Source organism: Hemitrygon akajei, chromosome 5 (assembly GCF_048418815.1).
Source record: "Hemitrygon akajei chromosome 5, sHemAka1.3, whole genome shotgun sequence".
In the NCBI taxonomy this organism is placed as follows: Eukaryota; Metazoa; Chordata; class Chondrichthyes; order Myliobatiformes; family Dasyatidae; genus Hemitrygon; species Hemitrygon akajei.
The window spans coordinates 84,237,338-84,262,298 of record NC_133128.1 but is presented as its reverse complement, the minus strand read 5'-3'; the positions used below and the strand labels follow the sequence as shown (position 1 = coordinate 84,262,298).

The window sequence follows — 24,961 nt, the reverse complement described above, 5'->3', positions numbered from 1 at the left end:
GAAAGCAGCTACATTTCATTAGGAGTTTGGAGAGATTTGGCTTGTCACCTAAAACACTATAAAGCTTCTGGAACTGTGGCATAGAGAGCATTCTGGCTGCATCACCATCTGGTGTGATGGTGGGTGCTACTGCAGAGGATTGAAAGAATCTGCATAAAGTTGTAAAATTAGTCAACTCTATCATGGGTACTAGCCTCTGTATTATCCAAGACAGCTTAGATAATAAAGAAATTTCAGAGAGGTTTATTTTTCACTTTTATTAGGCCTTTGACTGGACCACCAGAATTCAGTATTAGCACTGTGGTATTCAAAGAATCAGGTCCTGCTGAGCACTGATTTGTTATAATGACCCCACTCCCTCATTGTCTGTGGCTGCACAAGCTCAAAGGGTAGCAACCACTGCTGTTCTTGTACCATAGAGGAGTCTCCAGGCACGAGAGAGCTGTGCAGCCAAACGGGGGGGAACAACAGCTTCCATCACATGATATGAAGTGATGAGAGAGATCATTTGGATTGGATTGATCAGCAGATGGAGGAGCTGTACAGTTTCCCAGCAATGACAAACAGGCTATCACATTGTCCAGAATGAAGTCCCGCATCTCAGTGCTGGGCAGCTGCTTATCTCTCCGCACCCTGCCCAATACCAGCCCTCACAGGCAGCCACTGCACACCAGACTCATCATCGTGTGATGACAGGCAGAAGTCGCGGTTTCTGGCACAGCAATGCTGTCAGTAACACATCTCTGTATAAAGCTATACTGACACCCTTTCAACATAAAATACATTGTATTTTTGTTCTTGGGAACTTGGCCTGAATGAGTAAGGCATGCCTTGTTTGTCTTTTCCACTGCCAAAATGAGGACTAATGCAAGTTGAAGGAACAACATTTCATATTCCACTTGAGTAGTCTACAGCCCAATGGCACGAGCATTAAGTTTTCCAAGTTAGGTACCAACCCCCTCTCCCCTTTGATTCTGTTCTCGTCCCAGTTTTGACCCCTTCCCCCTCGTGGTCCAGCTTCGCCCACAGGCTACATCCCATCGTATGTGGTTCTGGTCCTGATCCCATCTACCTTTAACCTCCTTTAAAAAATATCCAACACTGGTAGCCATTCATGTTCTTGTTTGTATCCCTCCAGAAGCTGTCTTCAGCCTTTACCCTCTCCTCTGCCCACCTTGCCTCATCTATCAGGCTCCAATGTCATTTACCTACCACTGTCTCCCAAGTCTTTCAACCCTCCTCAGTCCACCAACCTCATGCCTGTTTCAGCATTCCCCTCTCCTGATGCAAGATTTGACCAGAAATGTTGAAAGTTCCTTTCCTCCAACAGGTTACTTATTACTTTAGCATCCAACATCTGCTGTCTTTAGTGTCACCAGTGTATATGTGATGGTTGTCAGGAGGAACAAGGAGGAATGTAAAGGAGGAAGGAAAGATTTGGGAGGAATTCTTGTGGAGCGCCAGAGTGAATGGTTAAGCATGATGCCATTGCAAGTGATTCTCTGTCAAAAACAGGTAAATAGAAATGTGATCAGCCAGTTGCAATCCCACATCTATGAGTGATGCTGGAAATGTATTTGGTCTTCAACGTCTCAGGTTGTTGACAGAGAAGGACTCTTTCCTTCTCCACTGATGCTGCCTGGCCTGCTGTGATTTTTCAACAATGTTTTCAGATTTCCTTCATTTGAATTCACAGGCTGTTTAAAAGGGGATTCAAACAAGGAGTTCTGGGGAATATGGACACGGATGATTTGGGAACTAATCAGATTGAAGAGGGAGTTTTTTTTGTATCAGGAGGAATAATGACAATGAGGTTGGAGAGGGAAAGGAATTAGTTTTAAGTAGATTTTGCACGGATTGAAATTACAACTGTATCTTTGCTTGAAGCTACAGCCTGGGTCTGATCTTTATCGCACCAAGTTCGATGCCCTAACGTCATTATATCCACGGTAAATGCATTCAGTAAGTAAGAAGCAACACACACAAAATGCTGGAGGAACTCAACAGGTCAGGCAGCATCTATGGATCCGAATAAATACAGCTGTAGTCGACGTTTTGGGCTGAGACCCTTCATCAGGACTGGAAAGGAAGGGGGAAGATGCCAGAATAAAAAGGTGGGGGGAGGGAAAGGAGGACGAGCTGTAAGGTGATAGGTAAAGATCAAGGGCTGGAGAAGAAGGAATCTGATAGGAGAGCAGAGTGAACCATGGAGAAAGGGAAGGAGGAGGCGAGCTGATAGGCAGGTAAGAAGAGGCCAGAGTGGGGAATGGGCGGAGGGTAAATGTTATTTTTTTTACCGGAAGGAGAAATAGATATTCATGCCATCTGGTTGGAGGCTACCCAGATGAAATACCGAGGATGGATCATGGATCGACACTTCAGAACGGGAATGGGAAACGGAATTAAACTGTTTGGCCACCGGGAAGCTCCGCTTTTGGCGGATGGAGCGAAGGTGCCCCCCAATAAGTGAGAAAGGTAGTCCCAAACTGAATGCTGCCCAGAACCTGCACGTTGAAGCCTCGGCTCTTCTGACTTCATGATTTAGCTTTACTGCTCCTCGCCCCGTCTAGAGGGCAGTAGCTGCCGGTTACCAAAGCGAGGACTGCGTGTACAAAAATAAAACAGCAGCCAAAGGGATCGTACGGACCCTGGTGCGTGTTAAGAACGAACGTGCATAGAGAGTGCGAGTAGCCAGAGGAAGTGACAGCGTGTGTAAATAGGAGTGTAAATGCTGTCCTTTCGACCGCTTATTCCGCTCTGCCTACCGGACTGAGTGAGGCCATAAGCGTCAACTTGCGCCTGTTCTCTCTCTCTGTGCCGAGGCCTAATTTCTGCGAAATCGAAACCGACCCACTGAAAGCCGAAGTGTCGGGAGGGGACCGTTTGCGCATCCGCCTGCTACCTGGGTTACAACTGGGCTGGAAGTAAGAAGGACGTCATAACTGTCAGGAAGCTTCTGTCTGGGTATGAATGCCGTTCGGACCGACAAGAGTTGAGCCAAGATGAGAGAATGTGGACTGTGTCTGAGGGCAGAAGAAAGTAACCTAACGGGGAAACTCTTCGCTGATGACAGTATTGCAGTACATCAGAACTGCCTGGTAGGTAGACGCTACTGTGACATATTTGAAATCCCGTGGGTGATAAAAGTTTGTTTGTCTCCACATTGTTATGCCCCTAAGGATTTTTTTTCGGTGATGGAATTTTGTGTGTGTGTGTGTGTGTGTCTTACACTTTTTTCATCCGTTCTCAACTCCGCAGAACATGGAAGATTGAATCGCAAACCCGCCCGTAAAATTGTTAAAGATAGCTAAACTCTTCGGATTGGTTTGGCAAGCGTCAGCACTTTCACAGTACCAGCCACTCGGGTTCAGTCCCCGTCGCTGCCCGTTGTCTCCCCGTGTCCTCCCGCAAAGGTGCGCCGGTTGGCCGGTTAATGGGGCATTGTAAACTGTCCGGTCATTCGGCCAGGATTAAATCGGGAGGGGGGGGGGGGCGGTTGCTAGGCGCCGCGGCTCGAAGGGCCTATTCCGTGATGTATATTTCAGTAAGTAATATCAATGCAGCAAGCTTAGCTGCTACCCTCTGAAATAATAAAGTGTAATCCTGCCGGCCTGATTTGCGTGGATATTTTGTTGTCCATGCAAATTGGGGGAGTAGGTAGTTCCTGAAATTAAAATCTGGCGAGGCGGAGCTGAGGTTAGTGAGGAAGAAAATCACCTGGGTTAGTAAACTGTTTTGTGGGACCAAATTTGCTTTTACCTGCTCGAACCTTATCCCACACTGCTCCACGCACCTTTGTTGGTCAGGGTAGACCCTGACTGAGTCATTAATGGTTCTGAAGCTCCGACACTTTGTGTATGCTATTGGATTTATTTTGCTTCAGGTGCGGAGTTTATCTTACCGCTAGCTCTCTTGAGATCTACACTTACAGGAACAATGTCGCCCAGTTTATTATTCATCAGTTTGTAACTCTTTTTAACCTTCCAACTTCTGGTCTTTGCATCTAAATTCACAGGGCGACGCACGGGCCAGGATCAACTACAGTGCCAGCATCTCCCCTCTGATTAATGGCACATCATTGTTACCATTGTTCACAGGGGAGTACCTACGGAAAATAGCACCTATGGCAGTCATTGAAATTGCGCCCCCGTCCAAACATCTGATACCCATCTTTTAGATAACTTTACCATAAAATCAGCTCAAAAATACAAGTCAAGCTCGTTAATCTTTTAATTAACAAATTATGGCACTACATGAAAATTATAACTGCACCTTCCTTGCTTTCACTGATGCAAATTGGTCTATGATGTGATCAAAGTCAGTTTTTTCAGTTTCTTCTCTTTCTACACTCAGCAGAGCAAGATCACAGGGTCTGCCTTGACCCATGGAGGCTCTCAAATACGAAAGTATTAGATTTAACTTGCTGAATGATCTCTCACAGCTGGCGATGGAAACTGCGATGGTTAGCATTATCTGAATAGCAATGCAAGATTGGGGAAGATGCTCTCATCTCCATTCTGAACAACAAATTCAGAAGCTCTTCAGGTCTTGATATTTTCATGTTGACCCGCCTTGATAGCAACATTCTGCCATCCAAAATTTCTTCATATAGTTGCTGTCCATCAATATCAGAGCTGTACAATTCGCCCAAATTGTCACACTTCTTCTTTAGGCCGTTACTGTCAGCACCATAACACAGTCTCTCGACATCGAGAAGAAACCCATATTTGGTGTCAGCGTCATGCAAACGAACGAATCTTTCATCCATTTCTCTGTGAAGACGGTCGAGCGTTCCCTTCATGATTCTCTCCATTTCCTCCTTCTCTCGAGTTCTCATCAGCCATTCGTTTTTTTCATCTCTGACGACTTTCAGTTTCCATTCTTGACAGAGTGACTCACTAACCAACACTTCACGTTTATCATAAAAATGATCTCAGAGGGCTTTCAAGTCCAGGGCAGCATTGTGGAAGATCACGCTAGGATCCTGCAGCCTCTTTTGAATACGGTCAATGCGAATGAGTACTTTGTTCCAAAATCCCAGCAAAATCAGAAAATCGTAACTCAACATGCGGTTGTACAGCTGCCTTGTGTCATTTCTTGTTTCACTGGTCTCCTTTTCATTGTCTATCATGTCCTGGAGAATTTGAAGTATCTCCTCAAGGTACTTGTTGACGGGCTTCACTGTTTCTGTCCTTGCACTCCACCTGGTTTCGGACTCCGACTCAGCAACCACAGGCACGGCGTTTTTGAGTTTTTCCCAGCACTGTGTTGAACGAGAGAAAAACAAGTAGAGAGCTTCGATGGTTCCAAATAACGTGACCATCATTGTATCCTGCTTGGCTGCATGTACACCCACCAAGCTGAGTGAGTGATTGTCGCAATTCGCAAACACTGCCAGGTTGTTTTTCTCACTTATCCTTTGATGAACTCCACTTCTGTGTCCAACCATCACAGCAGCGTTGCCATAGCACTGTGACCGACAATCTTGTAGCTCCATTTCGTCCTTCTCTAGCTGTTTCATGATGTCTGCAACCAAGCTCTCAGCATCCTTCTGGCTTATCTGGATAAAACCCCAAGGAAGGACTCTCTAACACTGACTGTTTTCCTCTCAAAATCAACTTCCACATATCTCACTACTTCTGACATCTGCTCACGGTGTGCCTGATCAGGAGTCGAGTCGAACATGAGACCATAGTACTTGGCTTTACGAATGCTTCTCAGTAAACTCCGGCGAACAGTGGATGCCATCATGTAGATGAATTCGTTCTCAACACCCGGTGAAAGTTAAGACATGGATCCAGGATGACTTTCCAAATGAGTGAGGTGTTCTTTTATGACAGGGTCGAAGATGGCCAGTAGTTTCAGTAAGCCAAGGAAATTTCCCACATTGGAGTCATCGTCTAGCTGAAGTGACTCCCTGTGTCCTCGCAAAGCCAGGTTCTGAGTCACAAGGAATTTTCTGCAGTGAAGGATTCTCGTCAAGATATCACGCCACTTCTGCTTTTCCTTCTCAATCTGTGACTGAAATACCGCGTCAATAACTCCTCCGTTTCCAGCTAAATTTCTTTCCATTTCTTTCCACTGTGTGAAGCATTCCCAATGATTCTTGGCATTTTCATGAACACTAATCCTTTCAGGTGCTTTCCGCTGGTTGAATCCACTTTCCTGCTCCAATGAGGATTGGTGGTCTGACTGGGAATAGAGAAGACAACAGATACAAAACGCAGACTTTTTAGAAGGGGAGTAGACCAGCCATGAGTGAGTCACTTCCTCACCATGACCATTTCACAATTTCTTCTTGAACCAAGTTTTGTTCATTGAGCAGTTATTTGTTGGTAGGAAAGGTCCCTCACTGTTCTAGAAATACTTCGAACCCAGCTTTGTTATTTCTGTTCTCAACGCGTTAGGCAGAATTGCTTTTCCAGTATCCTTGTCGAACTTCAGAAGTCCAATGTCATGCTGTTCTGGTATGACAGTTCAAGGCTCTTTGACACCATCCAGTTCACTAGGTTCAGTGTCATCAGGTTCAATCTCGTCAGCTAAAACCTCGTCAATAAACTCAACATCACCACCACCACCACCATCGTCTTCCCCTCCTGTCATGTCCACGTTCTCTGTGACAGCCTCATTCTTCATACTCGTCATACTCGGATTTATCTGACTTCTTCCTCGGCTTGTGACGCATTTGTACTTGATCCACCTTCGGATTCTAACGAACTTGTAGCAAATGCAGGCGACTCCATAGAACGAGTCGAACTACTTGTTCCGGGCTTTCCAAAGAAGGGCATGAAGGACTTGCTTGGCTTCTTGGCTTCCTCCACCTCCAACTTCCATCTCTTCCATCCTTCATCTCCACTTCTTCGTGAAGAAACATTTCACAATCTTCTTACACAATCCTCTGAAATAAGGCCATCCTAGTGCTTCTCAGCCATGATAATCAAAGACAGATCATACATCTGAAGAAAATTCTTTTCTCACTATCCGAAGATGGCTTGTCTGACTTTAGTAGACACTGCTCAGTGGCACCCCCCTTCAAGTGGTGCCCAGGGCATGTGCCATTCCTGCCGTACCTTAGATACGCCACTGGTTGTTCACCCATGCAACCCTTTTGAATTCCTCTGTCCTGTGCTCCACCTCTGGGGAACCTTCCATACATGAATACTAAACCGAATACCTCTAAAATTTAATCTCCTAATGGGAACCGGGGATCTTCTGCCCTAGTCTCCCCTTCCAATTATCATCACAACTTCTGTGATGAGATAACTACACATGTTCCCCAGGTTATCAACACCTGGCTCGTATGTAATTTCTACTTATGAGTGAATAACGTAGAAAATGCTGGATGAAGTCAGGTCAGGCAGCATCTATGGATGGAAATAAATAGTTGATGTTTTGGGCTGAGACCCTTCAACAGGACTTGACCCCAAATGTCGACTATTTATTCCCTTCCATAGATGCTGCCTGGCCCTGCTGAGGTCCTCCTGCAGTTTGTGTGGGTTGCTAAAGACTTACAGCATCTGCAGAATCTCGTGTGGATACAAACGGATGTTTGGGAGACTGGCTTTGGGAAATAGATTTGCCGGCTGCAGGCAGGTCTTCTGCCATGTGAAAACTTATAAGAGAATGGATCTGAAGGTGGTATATGGTAACGTGTACTGTATGTACTTTGGTAGTAAATTTACTTTGAACTTTGGATTGTGCCAATATAATTTCAATTTGCAGAGAAATTTGAATAGCTGAGTTAAACACTTTGGTTGACTTTTGTTTTAATTTAAATATATTGACGCATTTTCACATTTCTGACTTGCAAGCTGTTCGGGTTACGGGTGTTTGATAGGCATGAAATCCCGTCGTAACCCATGGAGGACCTGCATCTTAGGTAGCACAAATTTTTTTTATAGTTCAAAACTCTTCCAGTTCAAAAGCTGTCATTCATACAGTCACAGAGTTTAAAGTCACGGAAATGTTATAGTCTGTTGAAACTCTGCCGGTGTGTAGTAGAGGAATCTCCCATTCTATCTCTCTCTTTTCAGGGCTTTACAGATGATCACAATCAGTGGAGGAGGAAGGGATTGACAGAATTCTGGGGTTGAGCAATTGGAAAAGGGGATTAATCTTTGGAGCTGGAAAAAGTGCTTTGATTGTGATGGTAGGAGGAAGTCAGGTAAAAATCTTGATAGAAGACTTGGAAGGAGAGATTGGACAGAAGGTTGGAGGAAGGGGTGGTTGGGGTCAAAGAGAGGTGTGAGGGTTTGAATGGGTAGGGTCAAAAGGAGTACCATGACCTGGGTAGGAAAATGTGGATAGCCGGAGCAGAAATGGAGTGTGGGGACATGTCATTGGGCAGAGCATATGATGGGGAAAAGGCTTGAGAGTAAATTGGGGTTTGCTTGGTACAGGATCAGAGGGAGAAGGAAGAGCTGGAAGATCAGCAGTGAAGGTGACAGTGTGGTGCAGTCTCAAAGAAGTTTACCCGTAGGAAGATGGACTGCTTGAACTTCAGAAGCAACCTACACAAGGCCAAGGCCTGTTACTTCTTGCTGAAGTGTGCCTTGACCTTCCACTGAGGTTATATATGGGCACAACATTTGAAATCATTCTACATCACCAGGCAACTCCACACATGCCCATTGAGCTCCATGTACCCACACTTCATATTCCTGAAAATCCCAGCAACTATTTTTAACCATCTATTTTGACCTGGAAGTGGCCTTCCATGTACAAACATTTGGGTATCCCTGGCTTCTGCGATGCATTTACATTATTTTTTTCCTTTTCAGCTTTTCTCTTCAAATCTTGTCAATCAAAATTCTCAAGATTTTGATGTTTTTGGTGGATTTTTGCTCAAAGATATAAAAAAGGAAATTAACAGAGGAAGCAAGTTGGTAAGATTTCAATAATTATATGTACCCTTTACTCAAAGTAACTCATGGATTGAAACTAAAATGCTCCAGTACAAGTTGTGGCATTTTTCTATGTAAATTTACTGTGATAATCGATAAAACTGCACTTTGAAACCTGAAAATAGAAAAGTAATTACTGTGGGCGAAGCAGACTTGTATATTTATGGCAATTCTGGTTTAAGGTGCTAGTGAGCTCAGCAACTACTTACCAGTGACAAGCAAACCAAAAAAAACAACTAAATACTTCATTAATAACACGATTTCCAGTAAACGATTGCTGCAAACAATTTACAGGCAGTCCCCGAGTTATGTACGAGTTCCATTCCTGTGTCCGTCTTTAAATCGGGTTTGTACGTAAGTTGGAACAAGTACATCCGGTATTATTTAGAATCAGTTAGTCAAACTTTTGTCCTAGTATATAGTATATATTTTACCTTTCTATGCATATAAAACACTTAACTAATGTATGTATTTCAATAATTAAACCACTGCATTGCTTAGTAATAATTGTAGCTTTCATCAGGGCAGGGCCTTTCACATGCTCCATTATTCTCATTTTATCCTTTAAAATTGTTCCGATCGTTGACTAACTGTAGCCTAACGCTTTTCCAATGACCGATGATGACATTTCACCTCTTTCCAAATGCTTTATTATTTCCATTTTATTTTCAATGGTGATTGTTTCCAGTCAACGGAACAGAAACACTGCGGGTGGCGGGTCCCGAGCTCCACTGGCTCCTAAGGACCACCGCACTGAATTCCCCAAGTCCTAAAGTCCACCGCACTGAGACAGGTTAAATGGAACAAGTGGGAGTTCGGGAGCGGTCTGTCACTGGATCGAACTCGGGAACCTCTGTTCTTGAACTCAGTGCTGATCTCACTGTGCTAACGGCCGACCGGAAAAAGTGGGGGGGGGGGGGGGGGGTTAGGTCAGGGTGAATCTTGCTAAGAAAAATTTAAGCCAAATATAAAGTTACACACTCAACACCGTGTCAATGGCAACGACTTGGGTATGAAATGGTGGACAGTGTGGCGATCTGTCTTAAAATGGTGGACGGCATCGCGATCCGACTTAAAATGGTAGACGGCGTCGTGATCCGACTTAAAATGGCAGACAGTGTTCTCCTTCCTCAGTTTGTAAGTACGAGTTGTTCGTAAGTCGGACGTTTGTAACTCGGGGACTACCTGTACTTTTGTTGTTTGCGTGATTTGTGTTTTTTTTTCTCTCTGCATGTTGGGTGTTTGATGGTCTTGTTTAATGGTTTCTACTGGGGTTTCTTTGTTTTGTGGCTGCCTGTAAGGAGGTGAATCTCAAGGTTATATATAGTATGCATACTTTGATAAATGTACTTTGAACTTTGAATTGAAAATTAATGTTTCATATTAGTGGAAAGGATAAACTTTGTAACTTTTTCCTCTAGGATCACAGCATGGCACTTGTGAAATTGGTTTGAAAGATTGCGATGCTAGATTGTTATTTGAGTATTGATGAGTGATCAGCAGCGATGAACACCGAGCATGTGCTGCTCACTTTTTTAACGTGAGATATAGCATAGTACTTCAAGTGAATCTTGAGAAATTACCACGCGTGTTTTAAAAACATTGGGAATCAACCATAAGTGCAGTCATTACAAAACTCTGTAATTTAGTAACTTTGCCAGTTAAACTTATTAATGGGGAAGAATCTGGGCAAAGAGTCTCACTGTAGGGCAATGTAATTGGTGGAAACATACATAATCTAGAGTTAGGGTTTCACTCTGAGAGGCTGGTCTGACGTTATCAAAGTTCAAAGTACATTTATTATCAAAGTATGTATATATCCTTGATATTCGTCTCCTACCAGGCAGCCATGAAACAAAGAAATTCAGAAACAAACATATAGAAGACTGTCGAACACCCAATATACAGAGAATAAAGACCATGCCCATTAAAAAAAAGAATAAAATAACCCATGCAAAAAAAAATCATGCGAACAAATATCATTTCTGAACTGAAGTCTGTAAAGAGAGTTCCATAGTTGAGTGCAGAGCTGAGTAAAAGTCATGGAGCAGTGATTCAAACTGGCCTGTACCTCCCCTCGGACCCCTACACCCTGACATTTTCAATCTGGCACGGTGCTTAACTCTCCATCTGAACAATCTGTTCTACCACTATGAGCAGTGATCTGAACTGGCTGTACCTCGCCACCCTGACCTTTTCAATCTGGCCTGGCACTTAAATTTCCATCTAAACAATGGGTTCCGCTGCTTGGATACGCCAGACTTGGCCGCCTCGAATCCAGCCTGCAAAATTTCCATCCAAGCATCATGTCCAGTTCTTCAATATGCTCTGAGGCCTGGATCCCAAGTTTTCAATTTGACCTGTACCCAACCTTTCATGCTTTTCCATGCTTTTGCCACATCGAATTGCCTCCAAGTCCTAAGGGAGGTTATTACTATTACTTGCAATGATCATTTGCCAAAAAAAGTGTGGTTAACAAGGTATTTAGTTGCTAACCTTGTTTCGTTAGCAACCAGCCAGAAGTCACTGAGGTTCACCAGTGGTCACGTGACAATGTATTACGTGAAGTTACTGCACTTTTGGTGTTTGGCGCTTGAAGTTCAATTGATGAGTTGTTATGGTTTTTCATAAACATAAAATTCCTCATCATTTTATTGGTGAAAACCTACAATACAGCATGGAAACAGGTCCGTTGGCTCAACTTGCCCATGCCGTCTGTGCTAGTCCCATCTACCTCTGCTATCCATGTAGTTATCTAGATGGCTTTCAAATGTTGCTAACTTCCCTACCTCAACCACTATTTCTGGCATCTCATTCCAAATACACCCACTCCATTGTGTGAAGAAGCTGCTCTTCATGTCCTTTTCAAATTTTTTGCTTTTAATCTTAAACCTACACTCTTTTGCTTTTAGCAAACCCTCCCAGGGAAAAATATTATGATCTTGTATACCTCCAGTAGTCACCCCTCAATCTCCAACATTTCTGAGAATAAAATCCTTGTTAACATTCCAGGGAATAGTCCTTGCCCATGCAACCTGTCCTTGTGACTCAGGTCCTGAAGTCCAGACAACATCCTGGTCATTCTTCTCTGCTGTCCTAGTTACATGGCATCATTCCTATGACAGGGTGTCCAAATCTGTACACAATACTTAAAAGTGTGGCTCCACCAACATCTAGTGTAACTACAGTGTAACTTCCCAGCCTGACTGTTGAAGGTCAATGTGCCAAACTCCTTTCTTACCATCCTATCTACCTGTAAGGCCACTAGGTCCCTCTGTTCCATACACTCACTGAATAAGTCATCCCATCACCTTCCACTCACTGAATAAGTCCTTCCATCACCTTCCACTCACTGAATAAGTCCTTCCATCACCTCCCACTCACTGAATAAGTCCTTCCATCACCTCCCACTCACTGAATGTCCTTCCATCACCTTCCACTCACTGAATAAGTCATCCCATCACCTCCCACTCACTGAATAAGTCATCCCATCACCTCCCACTCACTGAATAAGTCATCCCATCACCTTCCATTCACTGAATAAGTCCTTCCATCACCTTCCACTCACTGAATAAGTCCTTCCATCACCTCCCACTCACTGAATAAGTCATCCCATCACCTCCCACTCACTGAATGTCATCCCATCACCTCCCACTCACTGAATAAGTCCTTCCATCACCTCCCACTCACTGAATAAGTCCTTCCATCACCTCCCACTCACTGAATAAGTCCTTCCATCACCTCCCACTCACTGAATAAGTCCTTCCATCACCTCCCACTCACTGAATAAGTCATCCCATCACCTCCCACTCACTGAATAAGTCATCCCATCACCTCCCACTCACTGAATAAGTCCTTCCATCACCTCCCACTCACTGAATAAGTCCTTCCATCACCTCCCACTCACTGAATAAGTCATCCCATCACCTCCCACTCACTGAATAAGTCATCCCATCACCTTCCACTCACTGAATAAGTCCTTCCATCACCTTCCACTCACTGAATAAGTCCTTCCATCACCTTCCACTCACTGAATAAGTCCTTCCATCACCTCCCACTCACTGAATAAGTCCTACTCCGACAAAGTCATTTGGCAGTCCTCTGCCCACATCCCCTGTAATTTTTCATTACTTTTAAACTATCTACATCACCGCTTATTTTAGTAACAACCACAAACTTACTAACCATGCCTTGTATATTGACATCTGAATCAATTATACAAAATACAAACAGCCAAGGTCTGAACACCGACCCATCTAGTCCTAGCCTTGACGAACTCCCTTTGCTTCATTCCACTGAGCCAATTATGAATCCAATCTGCTATCTCTCCCTGGACCCCATGCAATTTAACCTTGCACACTAGCCTGTCATGAGAGAGCTTATTAAAGGCATTTCTAAAGCCCATATAGATAACTCCCACTGCCATAACCTTATGTACCTACTTGGTTATCTCCTTTTAAGAATTCCAAGAGATTTGTCCTAGATAAAATCCCTTCTCTCCTTGACACAAACAAGAGAAAATCTGCAGATGCTGGAAATCCAAGCAATGCACACAAAATGCTGGAGGAACTTAGCAAGCCATGTAGCATCTTTGGAAAAAAGTACAGTTGGTGTTTCGAGCTGAGATCCTTCGGTAGGACTGGAGAAAAAAAGATGAGTAGATACAAAAGGTGGGGGAGGGGAGGGAGAATCAAAAGGTGAAAGGTGAAGCTGGGGGTGGGGGGGATGAAGTAAAGATCCAGGAAATTGATTAGTGAAAGAGATACAGGGGTGGAGAAGGGGGAGTCCGATGGGAGAGAATAGAAGACCATAGAAGACAGAAAAGAGGGAGGAGCACCAGAGGGAGGCAATGGGCAGGCAAGGAGATGAGGTGAGAGAGGGAAAGGGGACAGGGAAAGGTGAGGGGGTGAGGGGGTGCATTACCAGAGGTTTGATAAATCGATGTTTATGCCATCAGGTTGGAGGCTACCCAGATGGAGTATAAGGTATTGTTCCTCCAACCTGAGTGTGGCCTCATTGTGACAGTAGAGGAGGCCATATTGTGACATATGGGAATGGAAAGTGGAATTAAAATGGGTGGCCACCGGGAGATCCTGCTTCCCCTGGCGGACATTGCGTAGCTGCTTGGCAAAACGATCTCCCAATCTATGTCGGGTCTCACCAATGTACAAGAGGCCACACCGGGAGACTCCCTTGTCCATTCGCCCATCCCATCTGATCTCCCTCCTGGCAAGCGGAACAAGTGCTACACCTCCTCTCTTGCTACCCTTCAGGACCACAAACAGTCCTTCCAGGTGAGTCTGTTGGGTTCATCTGCTGTCTCCAGTGCTCATGGTGTGGCCTCCTGTATATTGGTGACCCTAATGTAGATTGTGAGACCGTTTAGCCAAGCATTAGTCTGCCAGAAAAAGCGGGATCTCCCAGTGGCCACCCATTTTATTTCCACTTCCCATTCCCACTCCTAAGGAATTGGCAAGGTTGCTGCCTGATGTGCCAAATGAGGCAAGGGGAGGATTTTTTTTATATAGTAAGACTGATATTCCAGCATCCTTGGTACTTTGGTTATACCAGCTGAGCAGATTTTCCAGACTATAGTAAACCCCAACAGACTTTTATTTTTCAACATGCCACACAGTAATAAAATAAATTTTCCTGTGAAGTTGATGAGTTTAAAGGGCGTGGGTAATTGAGCCCTGGTGAATTTTAAGACAGTGCAATTCAGCTGGTAAATTTAAAACAAAATCATAAGCGTTTCACACTCTGCACTCGAACTCCCATTCCGACTAGCATGTGGCCAACCTTGTGAAGAAGGGTGTCTATGGACAGTAGCTCTGTTGATAATCAGTCTTTATAATGCTAATAATTTAGCCATTTGCCAAACCATCAGGATTCCGGAAAATAGGATTCTGAACTTCTAGAGTTGTACACCTTCGATATTTCTGTTCTTGTTTCAGAAATGCTCGTTTTGTAGGAAGAAAGGAGCAACAGTTGGTTGTGAGGTGAAGACCTGTAAAAAGTCCTATCACTATCCATGTGCCAACGAAGACAAGGCAAAAATTATTGAAAATGAAGACCTGGGCATTTACAGGTTGCTATTCCTTTTTTTAAAAAAACATTTGAAAATCATGTTGCTGTTTTTAACTGTGCCTGAATTGAACTTAAAATTGATAAGATGGCAATGAATATCTTTACATTCAATCTCGAGCATAGCTCAAGTTAAACCAGAGCCCGATAGCCAATTTGCTTTCTAAACTCCTAAACTTTCATTAATTCAGTCAACGTCATCATTGACATATTTAATGTGTCAATGACTTTGCTTCAATATTTATTCGCCACGTCAGAATGTACAGTCATCTCCCGATCATGCCAAACTCTAGTCTGAATATTTGTGGGAAGTTCTAAGCTTATTTAGCAGGAACAGTCACGATATCTGCACTAATGCACTGCTACTGGATTACTGGTGGAATGCTGAGATCCTACCACATTTGGAGAGATTTACTCCTGGTTACTGTTCCAGGTTCAGTCTAGGATCCTTTGTCCCATCTCATCTATAAAAACCATTTAAATTGCCTTTATTTTTAAAATTATTTCAATATTTTTTTCTCAGCTTTGTTGGATGGTGTTTTATGCGCTTTTTAGCTTTTTTAAAAAATAATTGCATAGGCCCTTTTTCTTTTAATTTAATAACTATTTAATCCAGAGATTGCCTGGGTTATGGATGATCTGACTTGTGGAAATCTATTTTTGTGCAATTCTCCCATTCATTGTTAAAGCATTTTTCAAGATGAAAATAAGACATATATGTGAGAGAGATTGAGATATATATATATATATATATATATGTGTGTGTGTGTGTGTGTGTGTATGTATATGTATATATAGAGAGAGATACATCAATACAATGTGTGGTCCTATAGAAAATGCAGTTTCTGACATACAGACAGTTCTCAGGAAGGACCCTCTTAGATCTCCTTGTATGACCCGGGAATCAGTTATTAAGTATTTCTGAATCCTGAAGATCTTTACAGTCTTGCCAGGCATTGAAACAGGCCAAGGAACTTTGCCAGCTTCCAAAGGCTTTCTTTTATGAGGGGAGGGACTGGCCAGCATGCCAGTCATTGAAAGCCCTGCCATACTCCCTAGCTGGGAGATCAAGGGTCAAGATAGATCCCATTTCTCTAGGAGACCTCAGTCAGTCCGGATCGGGAGCAACATCTCCAACACCATCACACTGAGCACGGGGCTCCCCAGGGCTGCGTGCTCAGTACACTGCTGTTCACTCTGCTGACCCACGACTGTGCTGCAACACACAGCTCGAAGCACATAATCAAGTTCGCCGATGACACGACCGTGGTGGATCTCATCAGCAAGAACGATGAGTCAGCTTACAGAGAGGAGGTGCAGTGGCTAATGGACTGGTGCAGAGCCAACAACCTGTCTCTGAATTTGAACAAAACAAAAGAGATGGTTGTAGCCTTCAAGAGGGCACAGAGCGACCACTCTCTGCTGAACATCGACGGCTCCTCGGTAGGGATCGTAAAGAGCACCAAATTTCTTGGTGTTCACCTGACGGAGAATCTCACCTGGTCCCTCAGCACCAGCTCCATAGCAAAGAAAGCCCAGCAGTGTCTTTACTTTTTGCGCAAGCTGAGGAAAATCCATCTCCCACCCCCCATCCTCATCACATTCTATAGAGGTTGTATTGAGAGCATCCTGAGCATCTGCATCACTGCCTGGTTCTGAAATTGCACCATCTCAGATCGCAAGACCCTGCAGCGGATAGTGAGGTCAGCTGAGAAGATCATCGGGGTCTCTCTTCCCACCATCACAGGCACGTACACTACACGCTGCATCCGCAAAGCAAACAGCATTATGAAGGATCCCACGCACCTCTCATACAAACTCTTCTCCCTCCTGCCATCTGGGAAAAGACTCCAAAGCATTCGGGCTCTCATGACCAGACTATGTAACAATTTCTTCCCGCAAGCTATCAGACTCCTCAATACCCAGAGCCTGGACTGACACCTTGCCCTACTGTCCTGTTTATTATTTATTGTAACGCCTGCACTGTTTTTGTGCACTTTACGCAGTCCAGTGTAAGTCTGTAGTCTAGTGTAGCTTTCTCTGTGTTTTTTACGTAGTTCGGTCTAGTTTTTGTACTGTGTCATGTAACACCATGGTCCTGAAAAACGTTGTCTCATTTTTACTATGTACTGTACCAGCAGTTATGATCGAAATGACAATAAAAGTGACTTGACTTGAATCAGACACCAGATGAGTTCAAGTGTGGGCTGACTGCAGGAACAACCTGGGACAGTAGCTGATACAATAAAACAAACGTTCAAAGCCAAATTGCAGGGTCAGAGAGAATGGGAAACTATGAACTTGGATAAAGAAAAGGAATGGGAAAGGTGAAAGAAGGTAGAATCAAGCGATGAGTTTCCGAGCAGTCCTGGAAACCCGAGGACTGATGAATCAAAACAGTGAAGCAGACACTTCCTGGGAGCAGGGTGATTGCTGAAGCTGAAGGACTGTTGATTGGATGACAAAACTGGATGGAGTTGTACACAGTGTAGCAGAGGGAGAAGAGTTTTGCTGTATCTTCTGAAGAATATATGGAAGTACAAACTAGACAGTTGAGTCACTTGTAGTCACGATGTTGATTTTAAGGCAACTTAATTAAATCTATTGGAGGCACTACACAAGATCAGGGATCCCCTTCAAATGCATGTTTATAGAATAATCTTTTCCAATATCAGCCTTCCTTCCAGGTTGTGTAAATATCCATTAGAAATTTAAAAAATACTTTTACATAAAAACATTGAGCATGGCAGGGAAAAAGGTGTTTATTTTGTAGTATTGCATAGACATTAGTGCATGTTGAATGTTCCACATTAAGAACACCATCCCTGCTACTCTGGACCAGCACCAGTTTGCCCAGGGCAAACAGATCAACCAAGGACACCATCTCCTTCGCTCTGCCCGTCGTACTGGAACGGCTGGAGCACAAGGACACCTATGGCAGAATGCTTTTTATCAAGTAAAGTTCTGCCTTCAACACCATACTCCCCAACAAGCTGACCATTAAACTACACAATCTTGGACTCAACACATCAATTTGCAACTAAATTCTGGACTTTCTTACCAATCTCACCCAGACAGTCAGACTAGGCAAGTACATTTCACCCTCTTGACCATGAACACCAGTACACCCGGTACATGATGTGTACTAAACCCTCCTTTATGCACTTCTCACCCATGACTCTGCCCCTGCCTATGCCACCAACTACCATCGGATTTTCAGATAACTCCACAGTGACGGGATTAATTACAAATGACAATGAAACGGCATACAGAGAGGAGGTGCAGAAACTGTCTGAATGGTGCAGTAACCATAACCTCTCACTCAACATCCCAAAAAACCCAAAGAAATGATCAACTTCAGGAATCAAGGTATGAACAAGCTCCACTACTCATAAACGATGAAGCAGTGGAAAGGGTCTCCAGCTTCAGTTCTTGGCGGTGAACATCACAGGGGAACTCTCTCAGACCACCAACACCTCCCTGACAGTCGGGAAGGCTCAGCAGTGCCTGTACCATCTTAGGAGTGTAAAGAGAGCAAATCTGCCCCAAAAGCTGCTGGTCAACTTTTACCGATATGCCATGGAGAGCATACTGACTTACGACGTGACAGTATGGTACATTAGCTGCAACAAGATCAACTAGAAAGCATTTCAGTGAATGATTGAGGCCTCACAGAACATCACTGGGACACAACTACCAGATATGGAAACCATCCATAACTCAATGTCTATGGCGGGCTCGTAAAATCATGGGGGACTCATCCCACCCCAGTAATCACCTGTTCAGTCTCCTACCATCCTGCAGGAGATACAGAAACATTTCTGCATGGAGATCCAGACTGAAAAACAGCTTTTTCCCCAGGGCTGTCATGCAGTGAACAATCCCCCATTTTAGACCAGTTTGTTTTTAATTCAGTTGTAACATGGATGTCATTCTAAATAATTCAGACATTATTTTAAATTTAACAATTGTGTTTTTAGTAATTGGATTGCCAGTCTGTTGTTTCTCACTGAATGGAGCCCTGCAATCTCATTGTCCTCAGCAATGACAATAAAGCTCTTACTAACAATACTCTCTGTAACTGTGAAGAGCTTTTTGCTGAAGTAGAAAGGCATGGAGACTCTTGCCTTGCTTGGGAATTATATCTTCACTCACGACTTGCCCTGATTTTTAAGGTTTTGCAAAAGGATTTGGACGCTGATTAGAGAGCAGCAGGAGTAAATGGAATCTGCCCAGACCTCCCATCAGACCATAGGACCGAGTGATAAGTAAAGCATTTTACCAACATCCTATAGCACAGGTATCATCCCAGTTAACTGGTATTCATCTAGGTTGGCAGGTATTGCCAAGTCAGAAAAGTCACAAGATCCAGGCAGGCATTATGCATTACCCTCTTCCCCAACATCCTCCCTCCCAAAAAACTACAGCTCTTCTTCTACGTCCAGACCCAGCTTGTCAGGCTGAACTATTTCAGTTCATTGTAGAGACACTCTCAGCAAATCAACGTCCTCGGCAAACTTGCATTGATCAGCACGGAGGAGCTTGTGTCCAGTGCAAGGTGCCTTCGTGCCATTCTCCAACCCTACACTGCGGACAGCAACAACTCCAGAATATCGCAGTCAAACTGGGGGACCCTACCTGGGGTATCAGATTAAACACTGCGTCACTTGTCCTGGTCAACCCAGTAGCAGAGAAAAACAGTGCTGATGAAGGGTCTCGGCCCGAAACATCGACTCTACTCTTTTCCATTGACCTGCTGAGTTCCTCCAGCATGTTGTGGGTGTTGTCGCAGAGAAAGGTTGTTCAGCCTAGCCCTGGGGCTGCACTGTTGAAGCAGTGATCAGCGCAAGTGAAGCAGTTTCCTTTGATGTCTGCAAAGAACAACAGCACAGGTTGACAGCCATCAAAGCACTCTCACTGGCAAGACAGGAACGTATTTGACTGAATCTCACTCACAGTCCCAAATGGAATGCACTGTGAAACTTGCCAGTTATTGAAACTATTGACAGTGTTCGCTCGTCAACGACCCCTCAATAGGCTGAGCAACCTGGAGGTGCCCACACAATGTAGGATCGGGTTTGATCATTCCAAGGAAAACAGTGACTGCCTTCAATCACTGCAGGCCTGATTGGGGGAAATGTGGCCTTGTGCTTCACAGTGTAATTGTGTGGCACTGTAACACACAGACTTGGTTTTTCATTGCATTATTAATTTAAGAAAAATTGATTAATAGGCCTATTTGTAGCAGTACAGTGCAATACATACAATATACTATTAAATACAATAAGAAATTGTAGCAAAAATATTTTAAAATTCATTCCATGTTGTTTTTTGATTCAGCAGGATGAGGTATTTGCAAAGAAAGGAGACAGTATACATGTTTTAGACCACTACAACACAGAAAGAAAGACAAATGGTTAAAAATATGGTAGTACAAAAAATAATTAGACTCACTTAATGTGATCTCTGCAATGCCAGAGGGAACCACAGCTCTTACACACAGACCTTGCACACATCAGAAGGATCCTGGGGTCCGGGTCCATAGGACACTCAAAGCTGCTGCTGTGGTGGACTCTGTGGTTAAAAAGGCATACGGTGCATTGGTCTTCATCAATCATGGGATTGAGTTTAAAAGCCGAGAGGTAATGTTACAGCTATATAGGACCCTGGTCAGACCCCACTTGGAGTACTGTGCTCAGTTCTGGTCGTCTCACTATAGGAAGAACATGGAAACCATAGAAAGGGTGCAGAGGAGATTTACAAAGATGGTGCCTGGATTGGGAAGCATGCCTTATGAGAATAGGTTGAGTGAACTCAGCCTTTTCTCCTTGGAGCGACGGAGGATGAGAGGCAACCTGATAGAGGTGTACAAGATAATGAGAGGCATTGATCGTGTGGATCCCCAAGGCTGAAATGGCTAGCACGAGAGGGCATAGTTTTAACGTGCTTGGAAGTAGGTACAGAGGAGATATCAGGAGTAAGTTTTTTACTCAGAGAGTGGTGAGTGCATGGAATGGGCTGCCGGCGACGGTGGTGGAGGCGTATACGATAGGGTCTTTTAAGAGACTCCTGGACAAGTACATGGAGCTCAGAAAAATAGAGGGCTGTGGGTAACCCTACATAATTTCTAAGGTAAGGACATTTTCGGCACAGCTTTGTGGGCTGAAGGGCCTGTATTGTGCTGTGGGTTTTCTATGTTTCACATCTCTCTCGCTCTCTCTTACTCTCACTCCCTCCCCTCTCCCCCATGCTCTTTCTCTCCCTCACTCTCCGTGTCTCTATCTCCAACTCTTAGCAATCGCACTGGTTGCGACCCAGCCTAAGAGAGGATCTCCCCTTTTAAGATTACAGTTCAAAACCCCTTTTTGTCTCTCACGATCTTGAATTTGGCACACATGACTTAAAAATAGAGACAGCAAGTATGTCAGGAAGGGAGTGTTTTTCAGCAGTATCTAATGTGCATTGAGAATAGTGAAAAAAACTTTGGTCATTAAGGGGGAAAACAAGCCCAAAATTCAGCATTTCAGAAACCTCCAACTGCAACAGTGATGGATTAAAGTCTCAGAGAATATGCAGACTCTCTCATTGTCCATTTCAAGGGTGGCATCCCTACTCCTGTACAAGAAACGTTTCCTTCTAATGATTCAGGTACATAGACTTCGTGGCTGAATGGCAATGGTGCATTCTAATGCAGAAGACTGATCACTGGTGCCCCAAGCCCAAGTTGATGAAGCTCTTTGTCAATCAGGCATGATAATGCGTTGTGAGAGGCAAGATTCTGTCACTCTGTAGTACAGTGAGCTGGTGGTTAATTTTTTCCAGTTGTCTTATATTGTGACTCATGTTCATTACTTTTGGGTTTTCTTTAGGGTGTTTTGCAAAGTGCATAAAGATGGCCAACATCCAGACTCCAGTGGAACATCCTCCAGTAAGTACTGGGGAAAATGGTTTAACTACATAACGCCTCATAGGCCTGATTTTATTCTCACAAATCAATGAATCTGTTGTAAAAAAAGATCACTCCCTACTTGTACATAGTTTTTTCCTTTTGCTTGTTTTTTTTCTCTCCACTCTTTTCTATAAGTGTATACCTCAGATAAATACTTTGTGGAGATTTGTGATATATATGATTGTATGATATATATGTACAATGTCTGAAATACAACTTACGGAAATGTTTGTTTGATGATCAACTTCAATAAAAAAAGTAAATTACAAAAAAAGAAAATGAGATACACTCGTGCTGGTGTACAAAGCAGCTCGTGCTTGTGTTTCCAGCACTACTACCACTTATTTTTCACTTGCAAAGCCAGTACTTTTAATTTTCATGCCTCAGCCGTTTCTTCTGACAGCTGACTGCTCATCCTTTGCGTAAAAACAAAACGTTACCCCTTGTATTCCCCCTAAATCTTTCCCTTCTCACCTTAAACCTATGCCCTATCTAGTTCTTGATACCCCAGCTCTGAGTACTTTCACCCTGTCTATGCCCTGCTTGATTTTATACATCTCTATAAGATCACCTCTCCTACGTTGTAAAGAATAAAGTCCGAGCTTGTCTAACCTTTCTCAATAACTCAGTACCTCAAGTCCTGGCAGCATCCTTGTAAGCATTTTGTATACTTTTTCCACTTTAAAAATATCTTTCCTATACCAGTTCAACCAAAACCGACTTAGCAAAGTGCAACGCTTGGACTTCTCTGATATAAGCACCATTTGCCCTTTCTCAGCCCATTTCACAGCTGATGATCTTGAATTGGATTTTGTTTCAGTTTGCAAAGTGACATTAAGCTGACAAACTCAGAGTCCCATAGCATGTCTTTCTTCTTCTCCTTTGGATAATCTGCAGAATGTGTGGCTCCTGGTGAAAGACCCCCACAGAACCATCAATTGTTGCATTGAATTCCTCATTCCCCAATGCCCCCCCAATTCCCACATTCTCCGACTCTTCATATTTTGTTCCCTATCTCAGCACCAGCTGTGATCCAGCCTGAGACTCTAAACTCTATCCACTGAACAAAGAAAGTGCCCCCTTTTTTTCATACTCTTCAAAGCCTCTGTCACTGGTACTTCTCCATCTTAGTGGTACCAGCTGCACCCTCTCTATCTCTTACAGCCTTCAGTACAAACAAACATGTTTTTCTCCACTTTCCACTATTTTGGCTGCAGAATAGTTCCTCTACTCTCTCAAAACATTGACTGGTTCTCTTGTACTTTGTTAAAACGAAACATTCGCACTCCAAGCTAACACCATTTTCTTACAGACTTCCATTTTATTTTTGCATATACCAAGGAGGAATCACATTTAACTCTCTCCTCGCATACCATAAGCTCAGTGCCCACTTTGCTAGGTACACCTGCAAATGTCTAATCAATGCATAAATGCATGCAGGTGTGGTCAAAAGGTTCCGTTGTTGTTCAGACCAAACATCAGAATGAGGAGGAAATGTGATCTAAGTCACTTTGACCTTGGAAAGACTGTTGGTGCCATACGGGGTGGTTTGAGTATCTCAGAAACTGCTGATTTCCTGGGGTTTTCCTGCACGGCAGACTCAAGAGTTTACAGAGAATGCTGCGGAAAATCAAAAAAAAATCCGGTGTGCAGCAGTCCAGTGGGAGGAAATGCCTTGTTAATGAGGGAGGTCGAAGGGGAATGGCCAGACTGATTCAAGCTGACAGGAAGGTGACAGTCATTCACATTACCACACTGGTGTGCAGAAGAATATCTCTGTATGCACAACACGTTGAACCATGAAGTGGACGGGCCCCAGCAGCAGAACACTACACCGGGTTCCATTCCTGTACCTAATAAAGTGGCCACTGAGTGCCTGTGTATCCCTCTTACTCTTGTGAGACCCTTCATTTCTTGCTGCATTATTTAATATCCCAACTCCCCCTCAAGCACACTGCTGATATTTGCCCGAATTGCTCCCGCTTGTAGCTGCTTTCACGTTCCTGCCAGTCTGAGTAAAGGGTCCTCTTGTAATTGGATTTATTTCTGACTTCCTATGATTTTGAACAACCACAGAGGTGAAACCCTCTCCACATTGAATACCTTACAATATTGATGACTTGTATTGGTTATCTTCCAGTATCCCCCCTCTTTAAGGGGGGGGAGAGAGAATGCCTAGCCTGTTGATGATTGTACCACAGCCTGGCCTGCTGCGTTCCACCAGCATTTTGTGTGTTTTGTTTGAATTTCCAGCATTTGCAGATTTCCGTGTGTTTGATGATTGTACCGTTTCTTTTCTGGTGTCATTTTTTTGGCACCTCTTCCTTGAACTTTCTTCAGTTTCTTCCTACAATTTACCTATTTTGTGCCTGACCTGGTTGCAGTTTTCAATGTTTTATGTATCTATACTCCTCAATATCTTTGCAGAGTTGTTCTTAGGCCTGGTATTTGCACTGATTGGCGAGGTGGGGAGGCAGCCAAAACCTGCCAGCAAGAGTGGTCTCATTGTGTACAGTTCCTGTCTATTTCTTGAGTCAAAATTTGAAACTTTTAGATTTCAATTACATGAGCAGCTTGAATTAAAGCATAATGGATCTAAGTTTTCAAGCCTAGACTGAGATATGACTTAATAATGAATTAATTATCTCCCTCAGAGGGCAAAACTGCTCACAGACGTACAGATAATGGCAGTGTGAAAGGAGGATTGGTTAATTGTCTTCACGGAGTCTCCAATCTTGACAAATTTCAACCCAAGACGTCAGTAAGTTGGCACAATATCTGCTTCCTTCCGGTATTTGCCCTGATAAAAGTGGAGATTATTTGGTATAATAGTTTGAACTTTGAGCTGATTGGAATGAAGAGGCAGATGTTGGTATATTGATTATTGGAATGCTGTTACTCTGATTTAAGAATAACCAGACCTCACTATGGAGGTGTTGTAGCATGACAGACATTGTGTCTGGGATGACCTGCTTGGTCCACAGGGATCTACAAGATCTTCATGTTGTATTGCCTGGGGCAGTGA

The 24,961-nt window shown here is 43.6% G+C and overlaps 1 protein-coding gene across 4 annotated transcripts in view; it reads left to right on the top strand.

Moving 5' to 3' along the window:
• The first annotated feature begins 2,321 nt into the window (after positions 1-2,321).
• The window catches only part of phf11 (PHD finger protein 11), an 87,607-nt gene continuing 64,967 nt past the window's right edge, over positions 2,322-24,961 (top strand). For 2 of the 4 annotated variants that reach the window (XM_073045924.1, XM_073045926.1), the window contains exons 1-5: positions 2,322-3,098; positions 8,781-8,885; positions 14,858-14,991; positions 21,857-21,915; positions 24,591-24,697. In XM_073045924.1, coding sequence (XP_072902025.1) covers positions 3,003-3,098; positions 8,781-8,885; positions 14,858-14,991; positions 21,857-21,915; positions 24,591-24,697 — 501 coding nt within the window. In that variant the 5' untranslated portion in view covers positions 2,322-3,002. The remainder of the gene's footprint in view (positions 3,099-8,780; positions 8,886-14,857; positions 14,992-21,856; positions 21,916-24,590; positions 24,698-24,961) is intronic. The other 2 variants (XM_073045925.1, XM_073045928.1) reach the window with 2 other exon arrangements.